The 25,943-nt window shown below is 47.5% G+C and overlaps 13 protein-coding genes across 16 annotated transcripts; 7 read left to right on the top strand and 6 right to left on the bottom strand.

The window, feature by feature from the left end:
* The first annotated feature begins 451 nt into the window (after positions 1–451).
* On the top strand, positions 452–1,823 carry LOC122620109 (V-type proton ATPase 21 kDa proteolipid subunit). Its single transcript, XM_043797416.1, has 3 exons — positions 452–583; positions 643–1,322; positions 1,683–1,823. The coding sequence occupies exon 2, from the start codon at positions 662–664 to the stop codon at positions 1,298–1,300; it is 639 nt and encodes a 212-aa protein (XP_043653351.1). The 5' UTR covers positions 452–583; positions 643–661; the 3' UTR covers positions 1,301–1,322; positions 1,683–1,823.
* Positions 1,824–2,925: 1,102 nt separating this feature from the next.
* On the top strand, positions 2,926–4,232 carry LOC122620108 (40S ribosomal protein S5b). The gene is made up of 2 exons (XM_043797415.1): positions 2,926–3,595; positions 3,968–4,232. The coding sequence occupies exons 1-2, from the start codon at positions 3,074–3,076 to the stop codon at positions 4,133–4,135; spliced, it is 690 nt and encodes a 229-aa protein (XP_043653350.1). The 5' UTR covers positions 2,926–3,073; the 3' UTR covers positions 4,136–4,232.
* A 138-nt stretch (positions 4,233–4,370) lies between these two features.
* Positions 4,371–5,070, top strand: LOC122620110 (V-type proton ATPase 21 kDa proteolipid subunit). The gene has a single exon (XM_043797417.1). The coding sequence runs from the start codon at positions 4,384–4,386 to the stop codon at positions 5,008–5,010; it is 627 nt and encodes a 208-aa protein (XP_043653352.1). The 5' UTR covers positions 4,371–4,383; the 3' UTR covers positions 5,011–5,070.
* LOC122620107 (RRP15-like protein) lies at positions 5,029–5,959 on the bottom strand. The gene has a single exon (XM_043797414.1). The coding sequence runs from the start codon at positions 5,887–5,889 to the stop codon at positions 5,065–5,067; it is 825 nt and encodes a 274-aa protein (XP_043653349.1). The 5' UTR covers positions 5,890–5,959; the 3' UTR covers positions 5,029–5,064.
* Positions 5,960–6,255: 296 nt separating this feature from the next.
* Positions 6,256–8,970, top strand: LOC122619919 (nuclear pore complex protein Nup93-1). The gene is made up of 4 exons (XM_043797137.1): positions 6,256–6,474; positions 6,533–6,713; positions 6,767–8,148; positions 8,209–8,970. The coding sequence occupies exons 1-4, from the start codon at positions 6,314–6,316 to the stop codon at positions 8,873–8,875; spliced, it is 2,391 nt and encodes a 796-aa protein (XP_043653072.1). The 5' UTR covers positions 6,256–6,313; the 3' UTR covers positions 8,876–8,970.
* On the bottom strand, positions 8,913–9,789 carry LOC122619920 (THAP domain-containing protein 2). Of its 3 annotated transcripts, none has more exons than XM_043797140.1 (2): positions 9,623–9,789; positions 8,913–9,399 (listed from the first exon to the last, which is right to left on the bottom strand). In XM_043797140.1, the coding sequence occupies exons 1-2, from the start codon at positions 9,754–9,756 to the stop codon at positions 8,913–8,915; spliced, it is 621 nt and encodes a 206-aa protein (XP_043653075.1). In that variant the 5' UTR covers positions 9,757–9,789. The 3 variants fall into 3 exon arrangements, with proteins under 3 accessions (XP_043653075.1, XP_043653074.1, XP_043653076.1); XM_043797139.1 differs by having other exon boundaries at positions 8,913–9,457; positions 9,519–9,789; XM_043797141.1 differs by having other exon boundaries at positions 8,913–9,457; positions 9,623–9,690.
* A 743-nt stretch (positions 9,790–10,532) lies between these two features.
* On the top strand, positions 10,533–12,092 carry LOC122622117 (2-(3-amino-3-carboxypropyl)histidine synthase subunit 2). The gene is made up of 2 exons (XM_043800312.1): positions 10,533–10,773; positions 10,827–12,092. Exons 1-2 carry the CDS (start codon positions 10,612–10,614, stop codon positions 12,072–12,074), a joined length of 1,410 nt encoding a protein of 469 aa, XP_043656247.1. The 5' UTR covers positions 10,533–10,611; the 3' UTR covers positions 12,075–12,092.
* On the bottom strand, positions 12,093–14,300 carry LOC122622116 (mitochondrial-processing peptidase subunit beta). Its single transcript, XM_043800311.1, has 6 exons — positions 14,063–14,300; positions 13,585–13,791; positions 13,197–13,525; positions 12,764–13,134; positions 12,613–12,704; positions 12,093–12,530 (listed from the first exon to the last, which is right to left on the bottom strand). Exons 1-6 carry the CDS (start codon positions 14,129–14,131, stop codon positions 12,186–12,188), a joined length of 1,413 nt encoding a protein of 470 aa, XP_043656246.1. The 5' UTR covers positions 14,132–14,300; the 3' UTR covers positions 12,093–12,185.
* Positions 14,301–14,422: 122 nt separating this feature from the next.
* LOC122622122 (cyclin-C) lies at positions 14,423–15,410 on the top strand. Its single transcript, XM_043800318.1, has 2 exons — positions 14,423–15,019; positions 15,080–15,410. Exons 1-2 carry the CDS (start codon positions 14,432–14,434, stop codon positions 15,293–15,295), a joined length of 804 nt encoding a protein of 267 aa, XP_043656253.1. The 5' UTR covers positions 14,423–14,431; the 3' UTR covers positions 15,296–15,410.
* Positions 15,370–18,157, bottom strand: LOC122622120 (GPALPP motifs-containing protein 1). Its single transcript, XM_043800314.1, has 3 exons — positions 18,024–18,157; positions 15,730–16,617; positions 15,370–15,670 (listed from the first exon to the last, which is right to left on the bottom strand). The coding sequence occupies exons 2-3, from the start codon at positions 16,612–16,614 to the stop codon at positions 15,506–15,508; spliced, it is 1,050 nt and encodes a 349-aa protein (XP_043656249.1). The 5' UTR covers positions 16,615–16,617; positions 18,024–18,157; the 3' UTR covers positions 15,370–15,505.
* Positions 16,817–18,171, bottom strand: LOC122622121 (phosphatidate cytidylyltransferase, mitochondrial). 2 transcript variants are annotated; one of them, XM_043800315.1, is made up of 2 exons: positions 18,043–18,171; positions 16,817–17,999 (listed from the first exon to the last, which is right to left on the bottom strand). In XM_043800315.1, the coding sequence occupies exon 2, from the start codon at positions 17,969–17,971 to the stop codon at positions 16,943–16,945; it is 1,029 nt and encodes a 342-aa protein (XP_043656250.1). In that variant the 5' UTR covers positions 17,972–17,999; positions 18,043–18,171; the 3' UTR covers positions 16,817–16,942. The 2 variants fall into 2 exon arrangements, with proteins under 2 accessions (XP_043656250.1, XP_043656252.1); XM_043800317.1 differs by having other exon boundaries at positions 16,817–17,990; positions 18,043–18,152.
* Positions 18,172–18,683: 512 nt separating this feature from the next.
* Positions 18,684–22,032, top strand: LOC122622115 (exosome component 10). The gene is made up of 5 exons (XM_043800310.1): positions 18,684–18,825; positions 18,900–19,081; positions 19,215–20,619; positions 20,891–21,817; positions 21,921–22,032. The coding sequence occupies exons 1-5, from the start codon at positions 18,718–18,720 to the stop codon at positions 21,999–22,001; spliced, it is 2,703 nt and encodes a 900-aa protein (XP_043656245.1). The 5' UTR covers positions 18,684–18,717; the 3' UTR covers positions 22,002–22,032.
* Positions 22,033–22,340: 308 nt separating this feature from the next.
* On the bottom strand, positions 22,341–25,236 carry LOC122622119 (glycosaminoglycan xylosylkinase homolog). Its single transcript, XM_043800313.1, has 6 exons — positions 24,956–25,236; positions 24,657–24,889; positions 23,951–24,573; positions 23,190–23,767; positions 22,937–23,137; positions 22,341–22,883 (listed from the first exon to the last, which is right to left on the bottom strand). The coding sequence occupies exons 3-6, from the start codon at positions 24,227–24,229 to the stop codon at positions 22,676–22,678; spliced, it is 1,266 nt and encodes a 421-aa protein (XP_043656248.1). The 5' UTR covers positions 24,230–24,573; positions 24,657–24,889; positions 24,956–25,236; the 3' UTR covers positions 22,341–22,675.
* Positions 25,237–25,943: the final 707 nt, after the last annotated feature.

The raw sequence follows: 25,943 nt of genomic DNA on the forward strand, positions 1-25,943 counted from the left end.
TAAAATATTAAAGTATTAATAATATACATTTTATTTTTCATATTAAACATTAAACTTTTAATTAAGCAATTAGTATTTAATAACTACTTTAGGTTGGTACAAACAATAACCGCCAAAATTCAAATTCAAATGTGCACTAAGGTGCTAAATCATTTCGATTTATCGATACCTCTGGCGGCTTTCGGCTTAAAACCGTGCTTTTAGTTCTCTGCCAGGCGGGTGTCTCTGCTAAGCAATACCAGCTGTGGTAGTCAAAATTAATAGCCAAAAAAGAATAAGACACTTATACGTTTAAATGCTTCTATAGCGAACTGATTGCATCAGATATTGATTTATTTCCCTGTGACAGTGCAGGCTAATAAACTTTCTCGCCACTTTCCCATCATTCAGCAGGAGAGTAATTTCCGGCTACAAAATAGCCAGCGGGCCATCGCTACGCACGGTTGAGTTATCGCACTTATCGAGTGGCGTGATTATTCGATAGCGACTGATAGAGAAAATGTACGTCATGTGATTGTGGATTCTTTTTTCGCACGGAGCAGTCACCTGTCGGCCAAGAAAATACAATTACGCCTGCAATTCGGTGAGTGTCAGCTGGAAAATTTGGAAATCCGGACGTGCTAACACTCCCCCGATCCACAGACAGTGAACAAATAGCAAGATGGCGGCCCAAATACGCACCGTGGTGTCCCAAACGTTCCTCTGGCTTTTCCTCGCCGTGGCCACCATCCTGACCCTGTACTTTGTGATGACAGGCAAGGGCGAGCGGGTGAGCGTGGGCTGGTTCCTGGCCTCCTCGAACCCGTACATGTGGGCCTGCCTGGGCATCGGGCTCTCCGTCTCGCTGTCGGTCGTGGGCGCCGCCCTGGGCATCCACACGACGGGCACGAGCATCGTGGGCGGCGGCGTGAAGGCGCCCCGCATCAAGACCAAGAACTTGATCTCGGTCATCTTCTGCGAGGCGGTGGCCATCTACGGCCTGATCACCGCCATCGTGCTGTCCGGCCAGCTGGAGCAGTTCTCGATGGAGACGGCCCTGTCGCAGGCGGCTATCCAGAACACCAACTGGTTCTCCGGCTACCTCATCTTCGGCGCTGGCTTGGCCGTCGGCCTGGTCAATCTGTTCTGCGGTATCGCCGTGGGCATTGTGGGATCGGGAGCCGCCCTCTCGGACGCCGCCAATGCCGCCCTGTTCGTCAAGATCCTTATTGTGGAAATCTTCGGCTCGGCCATCGGTCTGTTCGGCCTCATCGTGGGCATCTACATGACCTCCAAGTCCAAGATGGGCGACAAGGAGTAGGCGCCGTCGCCAGCCATCCAGTGTGAGTGTGAATCATTGTAGAAACAGCGAAGGTCAAGATAATAGCACTCGCGGCGGAGCAACTGAATCCTTATCGCTGATAGGCTGCATTGCGAGACTCGCGGCTAAGAGAATATTGTAGCGCACTTGTTCTTGCATTTGATTAGCTCAGTAATAAGTTATTCAAATGTAAGTTCAAGGCTATGGATTTGTGGAAAACCAAGCGTGAAGGAGTGACAAGCCCTTCTCGATGATTAACCTAAGTTCACCTAAGCAGTATAAGTCTTAATTGCGAGTCTTTCTATGTTTCGCTAGTGCTATAGTTTCGACCTCAGCCAAACTCAAGTCAGCCACGAAATAAACTTTCACTCTTCTCCCACAGCCTTCGCCACTCCATTCTCATCACGAAGAACAACAATCAGTCATCAAAGCATTCCCCCATCCCCATGCAGACACGCACAACACCAGTGTTTGCTTATTTTTTGGAAATTACGACTTGCTATACGCAGTTACTGCTTGCAGGAGACTACCGATAAACCGAAATCCGATCAGCCGAAACGCTTTAAACTAGGACTTAGTTACTTATTAAGATGATAGTTTGTTAAGTTGGCAGTTAGTTTTCACGCCTCGCACACTTGCAGTCACCAGCATCACTCAATCGACTGTGGAGTGTGCACGGTGTGAAAACGACGGCGATTTGTTTATTTCATTTCTTTGCCAAACGAAAGACATCGTGTGTGTGTGTCCGTGTTTGATTTTAAGTAGTTTGTTATGTTTGTTTCTACGCTGGCCCTTTAAAGGCTAATTCAGAATGTATTATATTAACTACCGCAAAACGATAAACTTGTATATTTCAAGCTACTGTTGGAGGCAGAAGTTGTAGAAGGATGCACAGTCGCATTATTATTATAGAAAGTATTCCATATTAAAACAAATAAAATATATACGTTTTGTTTATCAATATGTGTGAAAGTGTGACTACGGCGATGGCTTATCAGAAGCACGCGCTAAATTGTTATGAGTGCGTTAAACACTTCATCCATATATATGGCATCTATTTGTTTTATCACATGGTATTGAGTTTTGGTGCGTTTGATGCAATACAAGGAGTACTATTATTAACTCGAATTAAACTTGTTTGAAACAATTTTTGTTCAGTGTATGTGGGGTAAACATCAATACTGTTGAGCTTTTGACGAGTCAGCAGTAAAATGAAGCCCAACTTTTGCTGCCTTTTGCTTAACCAAGCATATATTGTGAAGTGAATTTTAATTACGAGCACTTTCGGTTCATTCGCGTTTGCATCGACTTCTGCAGAGGCAGCCTTACAGAAATTATTTAACTACTTAGAGGAAAGAAATGTGCTCTTAAGCCGGGAGTAAAGATATCAAAAATATATTTTTGCAAAGGACGTAAAAATGTGAAAATCTGTGACCATTTCATTGAAATAAATAAATAATTATATCGTTATATATAAATATCACCTAATACATATAAATCAGTTTACTTCAACCGACCAAATGCTTATTGTAATATAATTCCATTACGATAAGTATGTGTGATCTAATAAATATAAAAGGCTTTCCTCAAATTTGAACGCCCGCCCGAAAAGTTCCCACAGTTGGCAGCCCCTGGGCGCAGTGTTGCATTTCGCGGCCATTTTAAAAGTGACAGCTTCTTTTACCGTTCCTTTTGTATCCTCTTTCTTTCCGCGCAAAACGCTTCGCAAAGTCGCACGCTTTTTGAGCTTTACCTCGATTTAACTGCCCCAAAATGTCCGAGGAAGTGGTGGAGTCCAGCAGCCAGGAGTCGAGCCAGGTGCCGCCGCAGGAGGAGGAGGTCTGGGCCGAGGATGCCACCACAATAGCCGCCCAGCAGGCCACCGAGTGGCCGGAAATCAAGCTCTTCGGCCGCTGGGCCTGCGACGACATCTCCATCAGCGACATCTCGCTGCAGGACTACATCGCCGTGAAGGAGAAGTTCGCCCGCTATCTGCCGCACTCCGCCGGACGCTATGCGGCCAAGAGATTCCGCAAGGCGCAGTGCCCCATCGTGGAGCGCCTCACCAGCGGACTGATGATGAAGGGGCGCAGCAACGGCAAGAAGCTCCTCGCCTGCCGCATCGTCAAGCACGCCTTCGAGATCATCCACCTGCTGACCTCGGAGAATCCGCTCCAGGTCACGGTCAATGCCATCGTCAATTCCGGTCCCCGCGAGGACTCCACGCGCATTGGACGCGCCGGCACTGTGCGCCGCCAGGCCGTCGATGTGTCGCCCTTGAGGCGCGTCAACCAGGTAAATGTTGTTCCAAGTTATCAGAAAAGTGTATTTACGTTTTTGTAGTTTTTAAAATCCTTTGGCAAGACCAATGAAGAGCAAAGAAAAGAGCGATATTTGGAGATCTTATTGTAGTCAGTCAGGCAAAGTATTTAAAAATAAATGCATTTCTATAAATGTTTATCGTTAAACTTTTTATAAAATGCTTTTTATAATTTTTCTACCTAAGTTTCCTTACAGAAACTTAGATTTTTAACTTAAAAACAATAGCTAGCAACATTGCATTTTATATTTGTGGGTAATAAATCAAGAACAATATTAGAACGTCAACCCAAAAAGAACAAAGTCAATGCCATTATACAATAAAGGAACTTAATTGCTCTCTTGCAGGCAATTTGGCTGATTTGCACCGGAGCACGTGAGGCAGCTTTCCGCAACATCAAGACCGTGGCCGAGTGCCTGGCCGATGAGCTGATCAACGCGGCCAAGGGATCCTCTAACTCCTATGCCATCAAGAAGAAGGACGAGTTGGAGCGCGTGGCCAAATCGAATCGTTAAGCTGCGATTATTTCTTGATTTTCATGAATTGATGCCGACTTACATAAGTTGCTATGTAATCATTTCATCTACTAACTAAATACACAAATGTATTTTATTTCTTCTGTTTTTATTGGCATTAATTTCCACATATATACGGTAATTTCATTTTCGATTTGGTTTTCCTGTCAGTTCAAAAGATTTCTTTTAACCGTGCTAACTTAAAATAGATATAGATTCTGAAACCCCAGAGCTATTCGGCCTTTAAAATGAATTTTGGATTATTTTTCGTGGTATTCGTGGTGGGTGCTGCCTCCTTGGCCGCGATTGGCGTAATCCTTGCCAACGTGATGACCGATATGGGTGAGCGCATGGGTCTCGGCTGGTTCCTGTACACCTCGAACCCCTTCCTGTGGTCCGGCATGGGCATCTTCCTCGCCTGCGCCCTGTCCGTTCTGGGCTCCGCCAGTGGGATCTACATGATTGGATGCAGCGTGGCGGGCGGCGGAGTGCGATCGCCTCGCATCAAGACCAAGAACCTAATCTCGGTTATCTTCTGCGAGGCGGTGGCCATCTATGGCCTGATCACGGCCATCCTGCTTTCCGGCAACGTTAACAAATTCAGCAATCTGCGGCTGATTACCGACAGCAATGTCATGGCGACCAATATGTTCACGGGATTCGCTACTTTTGGGGCTGGTCTCTGTGTCGGAATGGTGAACGTGGCCTGCGGCGTTGCTGTGGGCATCGTGGGTTCCGGCGCTGCCCTGGCGGATGCGGCCAACTCGGCGCTCTTCGTTAAGATCCTCATTGTGGAGATCTTTGGCTCGGCTATCGGACTGTTTGGCCTGATAGTGGCCATTTACATGACCTCCAAGGCGGAAACAATTAATTAAACCATTATATAGAAAAAGTTAATTGAAAAGCTAACATTTATTTGGTAATTAAAGCTAATCCTCCCCATCATCGTCGTCGCTGTCATCAGCTTCGTCATTGTGGCCCTCCTCGTCATCGTCTTCCTCGTCCCAGTGCTTGATTTTCTTGTTGGTCATAAAGTCCTCGCGCAGCACACTCCATTCGGACTTCTTTTTGCCACTCGATCCCTCGTCATCGTCGTCGTCATCCGTTTCTTGTTCCTCTTTCTTTACTGCGTTATCTACGGCTGTGGACTTGGCGCGCTTGCCGCTCATGAGGACGTCCAGGAACTTTCGCTTATTGATGTTGTTGAGAACGGCATCCTGTCGGCTGTCCAGCGGACCCGCATCCTCAAGCTGCTGCTGCAGATCCTTCTGCTGGATGCGCACGGCATTGAAGAACTGCACCACTCCTCGGGTGGCCACTTTGCGGAGCGTTCGTTCGCGCTCTATGTCCCGGAAACTGGGCTTCACACGCAGCTGGAGGGGCACATTTTTGCGCTGCTGTTTGGTCAGCGTGGCATCCAAAGCAGATACCTGCGGCTTTTCATCGTCATCGTCCTCGTCCTCCTCCTTGACCTCTCCTTTCTCGATCTCAAAATCGAATCCAGGCCTCTTTGTAGCTGCGGCTTTCTCGATCCGCACAGCCGCCTGGCTGTTTTTGGCACGAGCTAGCACGGTTTTATTTTCGGTCTCCGGCTTGGTGGTCTTTAGGACTTTCAGAATGGAGTCCGCCCAGCCGGCGTTGCCCTCCACCTCGCTGCCGGAGTTCTGGCTGCCATCGGAGTCGGATTCCTCCGGAGAACTGTCGCTCGCAGGAGCAGGTGTCTTTTTTACACGCTTCTCAGTTAAAAGAGCCATATTATGTGGGCAAACAAGTGGATCCAACTTTAAAAACAAAACGAGCGTGTTTATCACGTTTTTAGAGATGGTAAATGGAACCAACAGGTCGCACTATCGGAAAAACTATTGACCACATAAAATAGTGAAGGTAGAACTGAAAAATAACTTAATAGCTACAAATTAATTTACAAATATACAACATAATATATATCTTTATAAAGAAAATAAAGGGAATTCATTCAGCTCTGTATGCAAACATCTCTCGGCATTAAAGTAAAATTAGTTTAACTCCTAATTAATAGGCTTACGTGAGTTTACTTTCCTAGGAGAGCCCTGTACTAAAATCGATACTGCCATCTCTAATACAGTTATGGCGCCAACATCTGGTCACTCTGATCAGTGCGTGCGACTGCATTTGGAGTGATTTTATTTGTTTGCAAAAATGGACCTGAACACTCTGTTGCAGCGCGCCCAGAACCTGACCAATGAGGCAAAGGCGGAGTGCGAACTGCCCGCCGTGGAGCGGACGCTTCAGCAGGTCCTGCAGGCCACCACCGAGCTCCACTCCCGCGTGACCCAAACCGGCGGCAAAGAGATTCAGGCGTGAGTAAACAAACCTGAGTTAATGTAAACCGTAGTCTAAATAAACTTCCTTTTTCAGTCACATACTACTGGGCTCCAAGGGCGTGGACCTGCCTAAGCTGAACCAGAAGCTGGAGGCGCTGAGTGCCCGGAAAACCTTCGAGCCGCTGGACGTAAAGGCGGACACGGATGTGCGCACATTTCTGAAGAACGAACGCGAGAATGCCATCCTCTCGGTGATCGATGACACGAACAAGAATGTGGGTAAGGAACCAGAAAACCAAAACATTGCTGACTTTTCCTGCATTTGCAGATCAGCGACTCGGTGAGCAAACAGAAGTGGGCCAGTATGAACAAAACTTGGAACGAGGAGAAGACCCGCCTGCTGGACGCCCTAATTGCGCCCTCACAAAACTTTATTGACCTGCAACGCCTGCCGGAACCCACCATCGTAAATCCGCATTGTCAGCCAAGTTCCTGCCTCGATCCGCTGGAACTCGTATACGCCCAAGAGTTGCGGCAGTACAACGAACTGCTGCTGAAGGGCAGCCATCGTCCCAATCTCGTCCAAAAGTTTGCCCATTTGTCCCAGAGCTTCGGCGACTCCCGGCTCACGGACATGTGGACCCTGCTGGCTTGCGTCACCCAAATAAGCGAGCCGCTGCGCAGTGACCCCATCAAAAGCCGCCAGCAAAGACCGGAGTTTTTTACCCATGCGAAATCGTACCTAGAACGGCGTTACCGCGTTTTCATGTGCTCCCAAGTCGGTGGATCCTATGCCAGCAACAGCTATCAGTTGGTGTTGGCCTATGTTAGCCACCGGTTTAGAGCGCAGCAGACCATCGGGCTTGTGGACACCGTCGGCGAAAGGCCCTTATGGCCGCTGGTTTACTACGGATTGCGCTGCGGATCGGCCGAGGTGGCCGTCGAGTTCCTTCGCGAAGCTGGCAGTAGCCACGATGAGTTTGCCCAGCTCGTTGCAGATAGAAATGCGGGCGAAACCAATTCCAGAATTGAAAACCAACTGCGACTGCAGTACGCCAACAAAATACGCAACTCCACCGATGCCTATAAGAAAGCCGTTTACTGCATCCTTTTGGGCTGCGATGTCAATGAAGTACACGGAGAAGTGGCCAAGACCATAGACGACTTCCTTTGGATCCGGCTGGCCATGATTCAGCCTGGTGACGCCGCCAACTATGGTAAACTGCAGTCACTGATTCTAGAACAGTATGGCGAAAAGTACTTCAATGCTAGGCAGCAGCCGTATCTATACTTCGAGACCCTTGCATTAACCGGCCAGTTTGAAGCGGCCATCGAGTTTCTGGCCCGCCGGGACGACAATCGCGCACATGCAGTTCACATGGCCATAGCGCTGCATGAGCTAGGACTTCTGGGCGGTGCACGCAGTGTGGCGCAGCCCCTGCTTTCGATCGACATTATAGATCCGCAGCCACTGAGGCGCCTTAACCTAACCCGTCTTATCCGACAGTACGTGCAGCGGTTTGAGCGGACGGACACCTCGGAGGCTCTGCATTACTACTACACACTGCGCTGTCTGAGGGATCCCAAGGGCCGAAACATGTTTATGGCATGCGTGTGCGATCTTGTGGTGGACAGCGGTGTCTTTGATACCACAATTTTTGATCTGATATTCGGCCAGCGGCAGTCGAGTGACCAAGACGAGGTTAACAGGTTAGTTGGCAGTGTTACTTTATTTTAGTCAGTCTTAACTCTAGTCTCTTGTATTTTTAGTGGACTCTTCCGTCAGTTCGAATGCCCGGAGTTCGACACTCGCACCATGGCCGCTCTGGTGGCCGACGAACTTGCTTTCCTGGGAAACTTTGAGATGTCAGCGCGGCTCTACGAAATGGCGGGCAAGTACAACCTGGCCCTAAAGCACGTTTGCATTCTGCTGGCCCAAGTCGTGCAGCTGCCTACGCTAGGTGGATCGTTAAGGGAACGCCTTGGCCAAGAGGCTCAGAGATTCAGCCAGCTGCTGGCCAGCGACAGCATCGAGGTGGAGCCCAAAATGAAGAGCAGCTTTGTGCTGCTGCAGGATCTGCTTATCTTCTTCAACTTCTATCATGAGGGCAAATTTAATGCGGCGCTGGATCAGCTTAGGCAAACGCAGTTGATGCCCAACACGACGGACGATGTGGATGTGTGCCTGGCCAATGTGAAGCGACTTAGCGGCGAGGTAATCAAAGTGCTGCCCGACGTTATTGTGGCCGCCATGGACATCGCCCAGCGGCAGTACAAGCAGCTTAAGACAGGAACGGGGAGCTCACTGGAACAGAGCCAGATGCAGCAGCTCCGGCAGCGGGCCAAAGGCCTATCCAACATGGCAGCCACTATGCCGTATCGCCTGCCCAACGACACCAACAGGCGACTGATTCAACTAGAACTGGTTATGCACTAGAATAAATCTAATTTAAGTTATGAAGAGAAGCAGTACTCTACTTCATTAGAATGAATATGTGCTCTTCCTCCTCATCGCTGTCTGTTGTATCCTCATGTTCTTTTTTTTCCTCCAACTGCTGCACGCGAAGAAGAGCAGCTGCTAATTGCTGTTTAAGATCAAGACAATTGGTGCATGGATCATGAGGCTTTCTTTCCTTGAAGCTTTCCTCGTCGATGCCAGAATCGTCGCTCTTGAAACTTATATTGCTTTTATTAGAACATGATTTCATGCTTTTGATGCTCTTTCCAAGGGGATCCTCCTCTTCCGTTCCTAAGTGGAACTCTGGAATAGCGTCCTTTCTAAGGTTTCCTTTGCTATTTGGCAGATAAGTCTGACGAAAGTGTCTGCCGCAAATGAACAGCCACTTGTTGTCCAACGTAAGACGACATATTTCCATCCATTCCTTGCGCATTTCGGGATTCGCCGGAAAGAAGTGCAGTCTTTCTGGAGGAGATCGTGAAGGGCAGTTCCTGACGCTGCATCTGCGGATAAAAACATTCCTGGTTGGCTTACTGACTTGGTGCACCACCTCTTGCTTATCTGAAATATTGAAGACAACAGGTTTAGGGAGCCAATTAGGAGGCTGCTCTGACGCACTTACTCAGGAAGAGTGTGGGAACCGCCCAGGAAAAGACTTTGGTCTTGCCAAAACACTGTGCCTCAAAGTGGCGCCTACACACCCGACTGTTAAACAAATTCACATACTTTATGTCTCCAATGTTGTCCATCCACTTCTGCCTGACAACCGGATTTATGGGGAACTTGTACATGGAGCTACTATCCTGCTGGCCACTCTCATAGCAATTGTCCACGATGCAGCGAAGTTTTCGGTTTTTCATATTTTTACAGCTAATATGGTTTGGTGAAATGTTGGTAGGTGAAATGGAGAAAGCAACAAGTGTTGGTAGGCGCTTGAAACTTAAATTTGGGTCAAGATCAGGAACTGGACAATGGTCAAAAGAGGCTTTACCTAAGGGGCCTTTTTCAGAGCACTTATAATTGCTTCGGGAAAGCATTGCAGGACTTTTGTAAATAAATTATTTGAATTTTCAAATTGTTTATTGCGCTTCAACAGAAATTAATTCAAACGAGCAAACGAACTTTTGTGGGCACACAGTAATTGGGTTTGAGTCTCCGGTAAGCCTGTGCTCCCACCAACTTAGCGTGAATACTGATCACGTGATACACTTTCATTAAAGAATGATTAGGTGCTCATTTCCAAAGTCGTTGACATATGAATATCTAAATGAGTCAATGAGTTTATAATGTTCTTGAATATCTTGTTTTTAATTCACATACATCATATACTTTATAAGTAACCTACATCTGCCATACAAAGTTTTATTAATATTTTAAAATAAAGTAAATAGTTTACAATATAATTATATATTTTAGGAACAAAAACTTAATGTTTTAAAAATGGTTATCAGACATAATATTTTCAATTTGGCTTAAGTAAAACATGGAATCTAGAAATATTTTGATTTATATATATATTACTGAATATCAGATCTCCAATCTAATGCATATACCTTTTCTTAGTGTATACCAAAGTTGTATTTTGTTTCTCCCTGTTCGTTTCATTTTCTAAGCTAGTCTAATGCGTCGGTGCTATCTTGACTTTGTTTATATTAGGGCATGCATTTGATACTTTTTTACTGGACAAAGGAATCTTAGTTAGAAAGTGATTTGAAATGACCTCGTCCGAAACATCAGCATCGGCTTTCTCGAGCTCGGACACAACCGCTCTGGAGCGTCAGGCGGAAGTGGAGCAGCCGGTGACTTTGGAACAGATTTGGAATGAAAACCACCGGCGATCGTGCGTAGATTGGATTCGCAAAAGTGGTTACAAAAGGGTGTGTATATCGGTTATGCATTTGGAACTAACGTCTAAAGCGCCTGTGTCCAGGTTTGCCTGCAATTTCCGGACGACTATCTGCCCCACAGCAATGCCATTAGTGTGGGCCTGAATGAGTTACTTTCGCCGGAGGACGTGAAGGTCTTCATCCTGGCGGACACCACATACGGCAGCTGCTGCGTGGACGAGATTGCGGCTGCCCATGTGGATGCAGACAGTGTGATTCACTTCGGAAATGCATGTCGCAGTAGGGCCTCCCGACTGCCGGTACTTTATCTCTATCCGGAGTTGCCGCTAGACGTGAATGTTCTCCTGGACAAACTGCTAAGTCTGCGCGCGGAGAGCAAAGATCGACAGTTGTGCGTCTACCTGGACATTGGCTACCAGTATCTGTATGGGGAACAGTTGAAGAAGCAGCTGTTGGAGACCCTTGAGCCCAAGGAACTGCTGCTGGAACTGTTTCCGCCCATCGAGGCAGATTCAAAGACAACTAAGGAGACCACGAGCCTCGAGAGGATTTGCATTTTCATAGGCGCCGATAACCAGCGATTCGCAAATCTCTCTCTGACCGCTCCGGCTGCCGTGCAATGGCACATATACGATGGATCCTCTGGCAGTCTAAGCTCAAAGAATCCCCTTACGGCTCAGTTCATCCGGCGTCGCTATTTCCACATCGAAAAGTGCAAGGATGCACAAACACTTGGACTCATTGTGGCCACTCTTTCGGCTGAAGGGTACTTAGATGTGGTGACGCGACTGCAAACAATGGCGAAGGGCAGAGGCATTAAGACGCAGCTTATTTCTGTGGGCAGGATTAATCCCGCCAAATTGGCTAATTTCCTGGAGATCGATTGCTTTGTCCTGATCGGTTGCCCGTTCAATAACATGTACGACTCCAAAGAGTACTATAAGCCCATTGTGTCCGTCTTTGAGGCAGAGATGGCCTTGAATCCCGCTTGGCACATGAGATACCCCGAAGCGTATGTGACGGATTTCAAGCAACTTCTGCCGGAAGGACGCAGTTTTCTGCCTTTTGATGCGGCAGACATACCAGAGAACGACGTGAGCTTGGTTAGTGGAAAGCTAAGGGGAGCGGTCAACGATTCCCTTCAAACGGCTGGAGATCCCGCCTCACTAGCTCTTGCCACACAAGCCAAAATGGCTCTGATGACGACGGACACCGGGCTCTCCTTCGAGGATCGCACCTGGCAGGGATTAGATCCTGCTCTTGGACAGACGGAGCCCGCCAAGTTGCAGCAGGGACTCAGTGGTATTCCCATAAACTATTCACATCAATAAAGGCCAGAACAACTTATATAACTTTTAGTATTATCGGTTTACTGATCCTCTGGGGGCGAAATTTTCTTTTGAATTAAACTACAATGTCCAACAACAGCGGGGTGGAACCTCTTAAACCCTCAACCAGTACATAGAGGAGCGGATTCTGTTGTAGTCGGGCAGGTTCTCCACGGGACCCACAGCAGCGACGGCTGGGCACCGATCGTAGATGTACTTCATAGCCACGTCGCGCACATTGCCCACACTCACGGCATCGATGCGCTGTTCCAGCTCGTGCAGCGGGATACGGCGGTTGTAGCACAGAATCTGGCGTCCAATGTCCTCGCAGATGGGCGTGGTGCCGTCGAGCTGCAGAAGCATGTTGGTCTTCAGAAGGTTCTTGGCGCGCTCCACCTCAGCCTCGGTGACCATGGTGCACAGACGCATCCACTCGGACTGCACGTTGTAGAGCATGTCCTGGGAAAAATTCGCAAGGAGTTAGTTTAGGTAAAATAATTGGTTCTCATACCCAAGCCTAAATTGTACACCTGGCACTCACCTCACACTGCAGAGGGTCGCACACGAAGTAAATGCCCCAGAGACCGGTGTCCTTGTAGCATGTGTTGAACGACTGGAAGCTGTGGCAAAGGTCTGCAGGGAAATAATAGTTAACAATTTCCATCTTCTGGCTGTCTTACAGGTGTACTCACTGTCCTCAGCGCTGGCACGGGCCAGGTTGGAGGCGTTGTTGGCGCCACCGCCCTGGGAACGATCCCAGGCACCCACCAAGGTGTTGGCCACCATCAGGGGGATGTTGTCCTGGTCGGTCCAACCGCAGCCCTCGACGGCGATGGCGACATGGGCCAGGGGCAGGGAATCGTCACGCACACGCACCTCGGAGCCGGTGAAGCGGCAGGGAGTTACCTCCGCGGGCAGCACACTGGCTTCCAGGCCACCCAAGCTGTTGCAGGCGAGCTTGACCAGATCATCGTGCTTGACGCCGCCAGCAGCGGACAGAACGATGCGCGAAGCCTTGTAGTGGGTTTGGATGTAGTCGGTCAGATCGGCTTTGCCAATGGACCTAAGGAAGTGAAGATTATTATTAAAGACTAAACATTTATAATGAAAGATTGGTATACGGACTGGATGTTCTTGGTGGGTCCCAGGATGGTCTGGCCCAGGGGAGTACCCTGATAGGCGGTGGCGTGCAGATGATCGAAGACCACCTCCTGCAGGTTGCTCTCCACCTCCTGCATCTCGCGCAGAATTACCGAGCGCTCGCGGGCGATCTCAGCCTCACCCAGCTTGGAGTTCTGGATGATGTCGGCCAGGATCTCGACAGCCTTGGGCACATCCTTGGACAAACACTTGGCGTAGAAGACAGTCTGCTCCCTGGAGGTGTAGGCGTTCAAGTGAGCGCCTAGGTTCTCAACCTCCAGTTCCAAATCCGTTTGCGAGCGCTTAGCGGTACCCTAAAAGTGGCACAAAGGAGGTATTATAAGAATTTACGGCACCAAACCAGTGGGCCAACCTTGAATGCCATGTGCTCCAGGAAGTGGGCCACTCCGTTGTTCTTCTCGTTCTCGGAGCGCGAGCCCGCATCGATCCAAAGGCCCACGGTGGCGGTGGAGGCGCCGGAATCCTCGCTAGCCACGCGGAGACCGTTGTCCAGCTTGGTCACCTGGGTGGCGGGTATGTTCAGCAGAGTCTTCTGTAGGGTGGCAGCCGACTTGTAGCGCTGTAAGTTTGGGAAAACGGGGAAAACTATAGAGTACAGAGTTAAGTAAAACAGGAACATAACCTCAAAGTGCTTGTAGTGGTTTTCCAAACAGTTTTTCCCAACTATTTGTTGGAAAAACTTGATGGCTCTTGATAAACGGACCAAATATATATTGTTTTTCTCTTTTCGAACCGGAATACACCGAAATTGCAACCAAAAACACAATCATTTACAATTACGTAATTTATGTCCTGAGAAGCGTAATCATTTGGTGGCTGGCTGGACTTACCTTGATCATGTCAACGCCCCGCATGAAGGAGCGCATATTCTGCGTCACGCCAAGAACTCGCAACGCCATCGTTTAGTTAATTCGTTCAATAGCCTATTACTAAAAAATATTTTAGACTTTTTCGTCTGTGGCCGCGGCGCTGATGAAAAATTCACACACACACACTAATGCACTGCCCTACGCAAAGTTGGCTGCGGCCAATCAGCTGTTCGTGGAAAATAGCTCAGGTGTGCACACACTGTCTGAAACATCAACACAATTTTTTCGCTTTTCCTAGTTTTCCGGCTTTTTTTTGAAATAGACACTTAATTTGGATAGCTAACACAAAACTCTTGGCCGGCCTGAACAGCTCGGCCTACTAGTTACGAAATGGCGGGCAATTTCTGGCAGAGTTCGCACTCGCAGCAGTGGATTTTGGACAAACCTGATCTGCTACGGGAGCGTCAGCACGATTTGTTGGCTCTAAACGAGGATGAATACCAAAAGGTGTTTATTTTTTTTGCCAATGTGATCCAGGTGCTTGGAGAGCAGTTAAAGCTGAGGCAACAGGTCATCGCCACGGCAACGGTGTATTTTAAGCGATTCTATGCGAGGAACTCCCTGAAGAACATTGATCCTCTGCTGCTGGCGCCCACTTGCATTCTGCTGGCCTCTAAGGTGGAGGAGTTTGGTGTTATTTCCAATTCACGACTGATCTCGATCTGCCAGTCGGCCATTAAAACAAAGTTCAGCTATGCGTACGCCCAGGAGTTTCCCTACCGTACGAATCACATCCTGGAGTGCGAGTTTTACCTGCTAGAGAACCTGGACTGCTGTTTGATTGTCTACCAGCCGTACAGACCGCTTCTTCAGCTGGTTCAGGACATGGGCCAGGAGGACCAGTTGCTCACCCTGAGCTGGCGCATCGTGAACGATTCCCTGCGCACCGATGTCTGCCTGCTCTATCCTCCTTATCAGGTTTGTGATCCCGATCATATCAACAGCGTCCTGACATCTGAAGAACGCATTCTTTTTTAGATCGCTATTGCCTGCCTTCAGATCGCCTGCGTCATACTGCAAAAAGACGCCACGAAGCAGTGGTTCGCCGAACTGAATGTTGATCTAGACAAGGTCCAGGAGATCGTGCGTGCTATTGTCAATCTGTACGAGTTGTGGAAGGACTGGAAGGAGAAGGACGAGATTCAGATGCTGCTGTCCAAGATTCCAAAACCGAAACCGCCGCCTCAGCGTTAGGAGAGCTCACATTCTTTCACTATTAGCTTGTATTGCCGTATTATGTGTTTGTCCTCATATAACCTATTTATGCCAATTAAACGAAGGTTTAAGCTAGGTGACTAAGCAATTAAAACTCTCATTTACGACTTATTTTCTAAATTAAATTACAAAATTGCTTAAGATTAACATGCGGTTCCGAATCGCCCTACTGTGTATTGCTCACTTTGCCTACAGATACTTGGCTTGACCCCTGGAGAACTTTGTGTTGAGTATCTTGGCCTTGTCCACAATCTGCTTGGTTTGATTCTTATCGATCTTGTTCAGCTTCAAGTCCACATCCCTGCTAAAGGGTCTTCGTTCAGGCTTGGAACCCGATGCAGCCAGTTCCTTTTCCTTAAAATGATAACAATTTTGTATCAACAATAGGACTTAAGATATATTTTTATTCGTACCTTTTGTCTCTGCTCCTTTCTAAGCTTCTTTTGATGCAGGTCCACTAGAGACTCATCCCTTTTGTGCTTCTTCTTGTGCTTCTTGGCCATGCTTTCTTGCTCGTCATCCCGCTGCTGTTCATACTTGACCTGTGCCATTTGCTCCAGTTCCTTCGAGCTGAAGGACTTTGAGCCCGATGCAGCAGCAGCCGCTTCACTCTGCGGGGTCTTCGTCCAGGATGAGCGATCGCTAAAGTCGGGTCGCTCTTTTCCCTGGTAGAAGGTGCGCTTCATATTGCTCAGGGCAGCAAGGCCGCTCTTTAATCCCACATCCGGCAACTCAAGCATCCACTCCTCGCGGACATCTTGGTCTGTTGATGTACCCAATCCGCCGCCCTCCAGAGCTGCCAGTTTAAGGGCCAAGGCCCGTTCCTCAAGTGCCACTTGACTGGCATTCGGCAGAGGACCAAAGGTGTCAGCTAGGTCATCATCGTCCTCAGAGTTCGCTTCCTTGATAGGAGACTTTTCCCGGGCCAAATTGCTGGGCAGAACAGGTCCAATCATGGCCTGCGGCTGTGGAGCGGGCTGGCTTTGCTCAGGGAGTTCCGGCTGCTGAGGCTTTCTCAAGTGCGGCGGCAGAGCGGGACCGAAGGAATCATCGTTGTTTGCAGCCATAGCTGGCGGAGATGCATTCAACAAATGTGCAGGTTGCGCATAGGCCACTGGTTTCTCCTCTTCATGCTTGCTGCGTTTTTTCTCCTTGTGGCGACGCTTTTCCTTCTTGTGCTTTTTTGACTTCTTCTTTTTGGACTTGTCCACATCTCTGCTGTGCTTCTTGTGCTTCCGTTTCCTTTGCCTTTCGTCGCTGGACGAACTGCTATCACTACTACTGCCGTCGCTGGACATAATCTGCAAATGAAAATAATGAAATAATAAGTAAACAAAATCATTATTTGAGGTTATAAGAAAAAGGTTTCACAACTGAAGCGACAAAGAATTAAAGAATTTTTACAGCTCTTTTGCTTTAGGGAAGAGATAAAAAGGATCATGGATGCCATCTCGTTACGATTGAACACCTTCATTCTGAGAATCCCCAAGAAAACAGGTCTTTGGCTTGGGCTAAACATATATTGCAGTTAACAACTTTAAAGCTTAAAATTATTTAACAAAATGCAGCTGGATGAGACAACTTAGTCGGTAGATTGGCAGCCAGGGAATTAACCCAAATAGAAACCTAAACAGCGAATGTTTTTTGAGCCTTGCGGTAGCTATAGGCCAAGGACTTGAGAAGGCCAGCACTGGGAATATTTTTGAGCGATTGCGTGACACTGCTGCGCCACACAATGTCGTTGACGGATGCTTGCAGCACCTCCGGGAGTTGGGAGGCCAAGGATAGGTGGTTCACCACCTGGGTGTAGTCACCACGACAGGCGGCATTTCGCTGCAATCGCTTCTGAAGCTCTCGGGGCAACCGTCGCAGGTGGTGGGTCGTAGCCGATGAGGACTTGTCTTGCTCGAAGATTATGGCTGGTTTCCGGCTCCCTGGTTCATGGCCCTTCATGTTGACCGCCACATAATCGGAGAGTTCACCCAAGGAGGGTTGGTATAGGGCGAAGAAGTCGTTTATTTGCGGACTAACTATGTTGTGCACTTTCTGTTTGTTTTCCCCGAAAATCATACGGAAATCGCCTTTGTAACTCAGTCCTGCGATGGTGTGGAAAAGTCCGTAGGCGGTGAACTTCTCTGGTAAAAGTAGCAGAGCCACTTGCAAGGCAGATGTAAGATTCCTGTCCAGCGCAGCCTTCAGGGGAGGATTATCAGAAGGATTGACTAGATTCGTAACGGGTTTGTGCAGCCTGCCAGCCAGGTAAAGATGGCGCCAGTCCAGCAGATCCTCCAGCAGCTGTTCCTGCGACACCACGCCGTACTTTATGGTAATGCCCACATCCGGCAGCGGCACCAAAGTGTTGCAATAGACGCCGGCACCCAAGCGCTCCTGGTATTTGGCAACAAAGTTCGGTCCCAGGTGCCCAAGGGCAGAATAGTGTTCCGGATGGCGGTGCAGGTTCTCCGCATGGAACCCCTGTGCATCACGAACGCAAAAAACCAGATCCACCACGGTTCCCGGTGGAGGACGCTTGTTGTTGCCATTGCCCACTTTTTCATAGCCTTCCTGCTGCTTAACGCCGGATCCGTAGGCGAACATATAGCTGACACTGCCCAGCGGAAACCGCGCCACTGTGCGTCTGTATAGGTCCAACATCTTGTGGGTGTTTTACCTCCTAATGGGACTTTACTTAGGCTTAAATAATTACTTTTTTTTTAGCACGTTACTCCGTTTCTTCTGGATGGAGTTGCTGCTTTTCAGTCGGGATCTCTGCTTTTCGCCGGCGACGGAGGGGTGTACACACTGGCAATCAGCTGGTTTTTTCACTTGAGCAATTTTGCGCGGTCTTGAAAAATAAATGTATTTCGCTCGCCAAACTGAATTTGAAGCCTAATTTAAACTAATAATTCAATTAAAAATTGTTAAGTAATTCATTTTTAAATGTTGGCTCCCTTGAAAGTGTTGTGAAGCGTTTACATGAGCTGGAAAGGGGCTAAGTATTTAACAAGGAATATATGTATATTTTAGGCCCGAAATATTCCGAGGTTTAATATAATTTAATGTTTTCGGATATTAGTTCGATTCAAACAAGTATTTATAAAGGATTTTGATCAAAGCAGGTTCTGTGTGCAGTTGAACATTACAAAATCATTATTCCAAATTTGGCTACAATTTGTAAAATACACCTTCATATCGATTCAATTCGATTGCGGTCAGCACCGTTTTAGTGCTGTATAGTGATCAAATTTCGCCGCCGGTAGTGTTGACAAACTCCAAATTTAAGCTGTTGTTATTCTCAAAAAAGAAGAAGAGAAAACACGCACATTTTCCACAATCTGTAAAACGAAAAAAATTTGTACGAAAATAACACGAAACATTCAACAAGTAAACATTAAACAGACATGCCGCGACCCCCGAAAAGAGTTCACCAGGAGGCCAAGGAAGAGTCGGCTCCACCAGATCTGCCGCCAAGCAAATCCGCTCCAGAAAATGTGGAAGCATTCACAAACGTGGGTAGCGATTCGGTCAATGTACAGAAGTGTATTTCGTTTCAATCCATACGTTTTCTGCTCTGACATTCCAGCAAGGGTTCAAAAATGTAATCGCCGCCACGAAAGCCGCCAATGCCTTTCCACAAGGAACCGCCCGCGCCCTTTACCTAAGCTATCCGGGCTACGCACGTGTTATGGACGACCTGTCCCAACGGGTGGTGGCGCTCATCGGAAACGTGCTGCAGGCCAACGGCATCAAAGGCGACATCAGAAAGTAAGGTTCTACCGATGAGATGTAGCTTTGATGTTGACCCACTTGTTGAAATGTTGGGAATACATCTTAGCCATTTCAGTCAAAGTTGGGTCTTATGTATGTAAACAATAATACCACTTTTTTCTTCAAACAGACGCCAAGTGGAAGAACAGTTTGAGATGGTGCAGGAGAGCAACGACATACTATTTGAGCGCATAACGACCAATCTGGACATTAAGAGTGGTCTGCGACGAAATCCTCAACAGGTCGTAGAGGCCCAGGTGGACGTGATAAGCAGCTCTACTTCCGCAGAACCAGCAGAAGTTTCTCCACAAACCCAAGAGACTCCAAAGGCGGGCAGCTGGAATAGAACGACAGGAACACCCCAACGCAACATGGTTTCCGCTCGTCTCTTTACCGCCAAGAACATTGTTCGCCCGCAGACGCAATTTAAGGAGCCGGTGGATAACAGTGCCCAGAATCCGTTTGTTCCAAGGCTCAAGGAGAAACCTAACTCTCTCAAGCCACTGGCCCTGCTACCCGAATACGATGATGCCGGCAATATCCAATCCTATTTGCATCCCTACGAGTTTGAGCTGCTAAAGTTTCAGCCTGCGGCGGATCAGCTGCAAAAACAAAAGCCAGTGCTTCCAGCGCTGATGGCAGACACCGAGCTTATGGTGGTTGACACGGTGGAAAAACTGGAGCAGGCATTGGAGGAACTAAGGCAAGCGCCCCAGATCGCCATTGACGTGGAGCACCATTCGTACCGCACCTTCATGGGCATTACTTGCCTGGTCCAGATGTCTACTCGCAGCAAAGACTATATTTTTGATACCCTGATCCTACGCGATGATATGCACATACTGAATTTGGTACTCACCGACCCCAAGAAGCTAAAGATCCTGCACGGCGCCGATTTGGACATTGAGTGGCTGCAGCGGGACTTATCGTTGTATATCGTCAACATGTTTGACACGCATCGAGCTGCCAAAGCGCTGAACTTGGCCAGGTTATCGTTGGCTTATTTGCTGAAGCACTACCTGGATTTGGATGTGGACAAGAGCCTGCAACTGGCCGATTGGCGGATGAGGCCTCTCCCCCAGCAGCTGGTGGACTACGCTCGCCAGGATACCCACTTTTTGATATATGTTTATGAACGCATGACAAACGATCTGCTGCAGCAGCATGCCGATCCGGGATTACTGGGCAGTGTTTATCAACAGAGCTCGGATGTCTGCAAGAAGCGGTATAATAAGCCTCATATCGGACCAGAATCTCATTTGGATTTAGTTCGAAAAACGAAGCGCTCTTTCGACAACCGCCAACTGTATGCCCTTCGCGGAATCTTCGAGTGGCGCGATGCGACGGCGCGGTCAGAGGACGAGAGCTACGGCTATGTGCTGCCCAACCACATGATGCTGCAAATCGCAGAGAGTCTACCAAGGGAGATGCAGGGAATCCTCGCCTGCTGCAATCCCATTCCGCCGCTGGTGCGCCAACAGCTGCACACGCTTCATCAGATTGTCCTCAAGGCGCGCGATCAGCCGCTGGTCAAAGTGAGTTTCTTGGCGCTTTCAAGCAGCGCCTGCAACTCGCTGAACGTTGGCGCCTACCCCGAAAACTTTTCATTACCAATCAATTGTAACTAACATTGAAATGAAGAACATGTTTTGCCTTCACCTCATAGTCCAATTCATTTAATATCCGCAGGCTAACTGAAAAAGCTTTTAAGCTACTTACTATAGCTAATTTTCATTGCTAACTTTTAATCAAAATGGGGGTTGTATACATAATGTTTAATGTTTTTGACTTTACTTATTATTGCAGCCGATCCTGGAAGCTCGCAGCAGTACACAGGCATCACTGCCTCCCTCGACCAAAGACTTCAGCAGCAAGCTCTACTGTCCACACGATTTTTCGCATCTGGAGGAGATACGCGACGACCTGCCAACGCTGTTAAAACGTAGTTCTACTTCAGGGAAACTGGAGATGCCCAGAGCGGAGGAGGTTGTCGAAGAAGGCCTGCCCATAGTAGCACCAGCAATGGCTCTGTTCGAGAAGCAGTCCAAGCCGACCCAAGAGGAGGAGCAGCGCTGGGCCCACCTTCGCAAGGAGAGCCAGACTTTGCGTATGCCCTACAAACGGTACCTCGCCATCCTTCCACTGATGGTGCAACTAAAGGCTGACCAGTTGGCCAGGGAGCGAAGTGAGTTGCAAAAGAGGCAATTGTGTCCGACGGCCCCAACTGTGGAGCAAAACATCAAGCTGGAGGCAGATGCCATCAAGAAGGAGGAGGATGTCGTGTACTCCGTGCCGCTGAAGGAACAGCTGAAGCGCAAGCACCCACAAACAAACGGCAAAACAGATGCGGATCAGCAGCCAACTACCAGCAAGAGACCCCGCAAGGATGAGAACAGACAACCTAAACCGCCGGTGAAGATTGAACCAGTCGAAGAAGTTCAACAGGCTGCGGGCGAAAGCGATGACGAGGTCGTGGAAGTTCCTATAGAAAGGCAAGCCACGGAGCCGCCAAAACCATCGCCAGCACAGAATAAGAGGCAGCAGAAGAAAAGTCAGTTCCAGCGCGGATTCAAGGCCAAAAATCGAGGAAACCACCCGCAGAGCTCCAGTCAGCAGATTCCGCAGCACACGGGTGAAGGCAACTTTGACTACAAAAACGTGGACTTCCGCCAATTCAAGGGAGGAGCGCAAAGAGCCCGCGGCACAGAAATCAAACAGCAAATTCGCGGCAAGGTGAGTGCTTCTTTTTTTTACTTTAAAGTATATTTGAAAGCTTCTTTAGCTTTTATTAAATCTCTATTTCCCGCACTAATAATAATTTACGTTTTTTTTTTAGAACCGCCCCAACAATCGCAACAATAAGCAGTTCAACAAGCTTTTTACATTTAGTAATGTAAGGAAAGAAGGCAAAAAATAAACTGCAATCGTGACGAAGTCTGTAAAATATATATAACTGGTATATATGAGGATTAAAAGAAAATATGCAAGCAGAACGAGAAGTGAATTAGACAAGTTTTTATTTTTGATTGTTTACACATTCTCAGTTAAGTTACAAAACTATCATTTCTAAGTTTTGCAATTTTCTAAAATATTACCTATTAAATAACAACCGTAACTATTCATTAAACTAGACTATCGGATATGTTGTTAGGGTTCGGTTTGTTGTTACATTTTTAGGAATAATGTAAGAGATGTTCATTGATAAAATATTGGAAAACCAAATAATAATTAATAGTCGTGGCAAATATCATGGCAACAGGTTTCTCCGAGTTTCAATTTAAAAATTATTTTATATGCATTCAATTTGTTAAAGCTAATGTTGTAAGAGTAGGACTTCTTTGACTTAAATTCTCAATTGGATGGCATCGCAATTTTTCGAAATCTAGCATTCAATACAACAAATTATCTTAAATGTTTAAAACTGTTTCGAGCATTTAAATATTTAAAAACGTTGGGAGAAATACAGAGAGCCGACGAATAAAAATATGGAAATATGGACAATTCCTCTATCTAACTTTAGCTTAAGTAGGATGTGGAAAGTGAGTCCCGGAAGCTCTAGTGTTGGCTTTTAGCCACAATATCAAGCTTGAACTACAGAGTTTTAAACATTTTGTCGCCCTCGATGTCCATGCAGTACTCCACAACAGCATAGACCACCAGAAGTCGTCGCTCCACTCCTTTTTTATGCTTATCCGTAATAAGGGGGTAGAGGGTATCCTGCTTGGAAAGCCGGTCGATGATTTCCGTGAGTACGCCACCGGAAAAGACTTGCAGCCGATCCCACGTGGACTTTCGCAGACTGGAAGATATGCATGTGAATAGGTATAGATGTTTATTAGTTCGGAGTCTTACAGGCAGCATTGGTAGAGTGGCGCAAGGATATCCAAGTGATCCTTGTTCGGGTTTCCAAAGGCTTTTCCATTATCGATAAGCACCACGCGCTCCTCTCGCGTCTCATAGTGATGCCGATCGCCGTTTTGAATTAGGTAATCGAAAATAGCCGCATCTATAAGGTCCAGCAGACGAATTGTCTCCATTTTATTTTTCAACGACCTGCAAAGTAGTATTTTTGAGCTCGTAATTGGTACCGTAGTGTGGAACTTACTTGCAGTAGGTCATGTCATCCTCCCACGGCGCCCGCTTGTCATCCTTGTAGGTGCGCTGCCAAGGCGATCGCCGCTTTGCCAACGTTCCAGGAACAATATAGATGAGCACACCTTCAATGTTGTGCTTTTCGTCGCCACAAACGGTCTCCTCCTCGTTGCAGTAGTGACACTTCCCGAACAGGCAGTACTTTTCCTTGCCATCCTCGTCCGTCTCGATGTTTATGGTTTGCTGGAGCTCGGGATCGCCTTTTGCATATATCTCTCTCTTCAGGTTCACCACTCGACCCACAACGATGGGCGTCCATCGAAAGTCGAGCACGGCGCCCAGATAGAAGGCATACACTTCCGCAGAGTGCCGATCCTTGCCACTGTACACCAAGCCTTCGATGACCTCGTCCCGCGGATACCATTGCGGCTTGAAGATGACCTTTTGCTGCTGGGAGAGGCGGACCAGGAGCTTCAGCTGCGTACCCCGACCCAGGTTGCTCACCCGGGTGATCGGTTCGCGGCGCAGTGTTTCTAAAAGCTGCCCCATCGATGAGTCGTATAAGGGATAGACCTCGTTTTCATGGGGCCACTGAAAAGTACCAAGTTGTTAGTGAATGTATATGAGTATAATATAATATACGTATAATATAGAATCTCGTCCCCTATTAAGAATCATTTCCTTCTTTTGTTTGCATAAGCAGCTACACATAAATCGCGACCACAGCATAGCAAAATAGGTAATTCTTGCAGATTCACTAGCCCATTGACCTACCCAGTTCGCAATGTCCCAAAGGACACTGGCGTTTTCGTACGGCGCCGCCTTGTAGTTCTTAAGCAGCTTGTTGCGGAACATGAAGAAGCGCGGATTGCGATTGAGGTAGTTGGGTTTGAGGTGGCGCATCTTGTGGCGGATCATGTTCTCCAGCGCCCGAACGCTGGCCAGATGACCCTCCTCGGCGCTCAGGTAGTACATGAAGTAGAAGTTGGCACCGAGCGCCAAGCCCAAGAGGCTGGCCACGATTCCCGCGATGATGACGCTGCGCTTGTTCATCCTGCAGCCTGGGCGTTAGCCTATTTTTAATATTACGTATACGCAGCGATAGCCGCACTGGCAAATTGCTGAATTCTAGCCGAAATGTTGATATGGCCGGGCTGGCACAGTGGCATGCTGCTGTTGTTGCTGCTGTCGCCGCTGTTCCTCTGGCAATTGTTGCACTTGTTGGTGTTGCACTGGCAATATTTGCCACAGTTCTTGCAATTGTTGCTGCTGCTCTGGCGATTGTTGTTCTTGCTGACGCTGCCCTTCCTTTTGCTGTATTTTTCGTTTTTTTGGCAGACATCGGCTAACAACTGTTCGCATCAGTCCATTGTTGTGCAAATTAATGGTGGCCGCATCTGAAAACGTGTAGGCATTAATTAAATTGTCAGTACTAGGTACTAGATCGAGTCCTGTTCCGGGTTCTAGTCACTTTGCTCACCTACTGTAGCAAGTCAATCAGATCCGGTTGTTGACACAACTTAACACTCGAATTCTTGGCAATTGGCTTATCTTAGTGTTTCCGTGTTTCGGGATAATCTGATCAGCTAATTCAAATACCACACGCGCCGAACTGTGGGCGACCACTTATAGGTGATGGTATGAATCATGATGGTTGGATAGTGTGGTCCTTCTAAGTGGTTATCCCATTGGTGTGTCTATGCATTCAATTATCTAGAAGATGTGTAAGATACGAGATTTGTGTGAACTGTTCCTGGCACACATAGCTTTCTATCTGACTTATCCGTTTGTTTACAAGCGTGAAGTGGCCCCTTTGGGATTCTTGGCCACAATTGCCCAATAAATCGTGTGCTTCCTCTTCTGCTGCTGCTTTAATTGGCCGCCGTCTTGTTTTTGGCCAACATCCCACTGCACGCATTCGGATTCGGAAAACAAAGAATTCTACTGCCGCACTTAGGCTGCCTCTCCGATTTGGCCGATCGTGTATAAATAGCTTTTGTTTATGTCGGTGAAAATGGGGAAAACGTGCGTTTTTCACCGGCGCAGGAAAATGACAACAAGAGGAGAAACGCGATGTAAACAAAAAACAGCTGACTTAAGCGGATGCAGCCCTATTTGAAATGTGTGAGTAGATCTGGCAACGCCGAGAATACCCGCCAAATTCAGTTTAAATAATATATTTCTGCGATTTCTTTTTATTTCTGGGCTTATTTTCTCAGGTGGCCAAAAGTTAATCAAAAACCTTAGTCAACCCACAAAAGGAATGCCGGCTTAAGGTCAAATGCTCACACACGTTTAAGTTATTATAAAAACCCACACAATTCCAAATTGCACAGATGAGCCCTTGTACCTACACTGCAAGAATTCTCGTTTGGATTGCTTTGACCAAGTCTGGATTTATCTTAAATGTTCCTTAAATACGATTTTTAAAACAAGATAGGTTTCTTAAGTAAATAATGGTGCATAGTGAGGAAATTACCTTTAGGCAATAGTTTTTATCTAGTAAATATTGGGCTAGATCAAGAACATTATTAATTCCTTAATGTTATTCACCTATGCATTTCTTAAAATTTTTAGAAATTTTTAAGAGTGCAGACGCACGTAAAGTTAGCTTAGTTATTTTTTCCATCGATGTGGATAGCCTGGTAGGCTTACCTTGCCCCGGGGCTCCCACTGGAGCAGTGCGCATAAAGTGCGCCCACTCCTCAACCGGAATGAAGGGGAAAAGAGGGCTAAAAGGAGTGAGAGCAGGAAGGGCTGGAAAAGC

This window comes from Drosophila teissieri, chromosome 3R (genome assembly GCF_016746235.2).
Source record: "Drosophila teissieri strain GT53w chromosome 3R, Prin_Dtei_1.1, whole genome shotgun sequence".
Lineage (NCBI taxonomy): Eukaryota > Metazoa > Arthropoda > Insecta > Diptera > Drosophilidae > Drosophila > Drosophila teissieri.

Bases quoted from the DNA above. Each gene is read 5' to 3' on its own strand.
- LOC122622120 (XM_043800314.1), bottom strand. From the start codon at position 16,614: ATGTCCAGCGACGGCAGTAGTAGTGATAGCAGTTCGTCCAGCGACGAA. The intron at 15,671-15,729 runs GTACGAATAAAA...TATCATTTTAAG, and splicing joins GAAAGGAGCAGAGACAAAAG to GAAAAGGAACTGGCTGCATC.
- LOC122622119 (XM_043800313.1), bottom strand. From the start codon at position 24,229: ATGAACAAGCGCAGCGTCATCATCGCGGGAATCGTGGCCAGCCTCTTG. The intron at 23,768-23,950 runs GTAGGTCAATGG...GGTACTTTTCAG, and splicing joins TTTGGGACATTGCGAACTGG to TGGCCCCATGAAAACGAGGT. The intron at 23,138-23,189 runs GTAAGTTCCACA...ACTACTTTGCAG, and splicing joins GATGACATGACCTACTGCAA to GTCGTTGAAAAATAAAATGG.
- LOC122622115 (XM_043800310.1), top strand. From the start codon at position 18,718: ATGCCGCGACCCCCGAAAAGAGTTCACCAGGAGGCCAAGGAAGAGTCG. The intron at 19,082-19,214 runs GTAAGGTTCTAC...TTCTTCAAACAG, and splicing joins ATCAAAGGCGACATCAGAAA to ACGCCAAGTGGAAGAACAGT. The intron at 21,818-21,920 runs GTGAGTGCTTCT...TTTTTTTTTTAG, and splicing joins AACAGCAAATTCGCGGCAAG to AACCGCCCCAACAATCGCAA.
- LOC122619919 (XM_043797137.1), top strand. From the start codon at position 6,314: ATGGACCTGAACACTCTGTTGCAGCGCGCCCAGAACCTGACCAATGAG. The intron at 6,475-6,532 runs GTGAGTAAACAA...TTCCTTTTTCAG, and splicing joins GGCGGCAAAGAGATTCAGGC to TCACATACTACTGGGCTCCA. The intron at 8,149-8,208 runs GTTAGTTGGCAG...TTGTATTTTTAG, and splicing joins GACCAAGACGAGGTTAACAG to TGGACTCTTCCGTCAGTTCG.
- LOC122619920 (XM_043797139.1), bottom strand. From the start codon at position 9,756: ATGAAAAACCGAAAACTTCGCTGCATCGTGGACAATTGCTATGAGAGT. The intron at 9,458-9,518 runs GTAAGTGCGTCA...TCAATATTTCAG, and splicing joins GGTTCCCACACTCTTCCTGA to ATAAGCAAGAGGTGGTGCAC.
- LOC122622117 (XM_043800312.1), top strand. From the start codon at position 10,612: ATGACCTCGTCCGAAACATCAGCATCGGCTTTCTCGAGCTCGGACACA. The intron at 10,774-10,826 runs GTGTGTATATCG...GCCTGTGTCCAG, and splicing joins GCAAAAGTGGTTACAAAAGG to GTTTGCCTGCAATTTCCGGA.
- LOC122622122 (XM_043800318.1), top strand. From the start codon at position 14,432: ATGGCGGGCAATTTCTGGCAGAGTTCGCACTCGCAGCAGTGGATTTTG. The intron at 15,020-15,079 runs GTTTGTGATCCC...ATTCTTTTTTAG, and splicing joins TGCTCTATCCTCCTTATCAG to ATCGCTATTGCCTGCCTTCA.
- LOC122620110 (XM_043797417.1), top strand. From the start codon at position 4,384: ATGAATTTTGGATTATTTTTCGTGGTATTCGTGGTGGGTGCTGCCTCC.
- LOC122622116 (XM_043800311.1), bottom strand. From the start codon at position 14,131: ATGGCGTTGCGAGTTCTTGGCGTGACGCAGAATATGCGCTCCTTCATG. The intron at 13,526-13,584 runs GTTGGCCCACTG...TGCCACTTTTAG, and splicing joins TGGAGCACATGGCATTCAAG to GGTACCGCTAAGCGCTCGCA. The intron at 12,705-12,763 runs GTGAGTACACCT...ATTTCCCTGCAG, and splicing joins CCGTGCCAGCGCTGAGGACA to ACCTTTGCCACAGCTTCCAG.
- LOC122620108 (XM_043797415.1), top strand. From the start codon at position 3,074: ATGTCCGAGGAAGTGGTGGAGTCCAGCAGCCAGGAGTCGAGCCAGGTG. The intron at 3,596-3,967 runs GTAAATGTTGTT...GCTCTCTTGCAG, and splicing joins CCTTGAGGCGCGTCAACCAG to GCAATTTGGCTGATTTGCAC.
- LOC122622121 (XM_043800315.1), bottom strand. From the start codon at position 17,971: ATGTTGGACCTATACAGACGCACAGTGGCGCGGTTTCCGCTGGGCAGT.
- LOC122620107 (XM_043797414.1), bottom strand. From the start codon at position 5,889: ATGGCTCTTTTAACTGAGAAGCGTGTAAAAAAGACACCTGCTCCTGCG.
- LOC122620109 (XM_043797416.1), top strand. From the start codon at position 662: ATGGCGGCCCAAATACGCACCGTGGTGTCCCAAACGTTCCTCTGGCTT.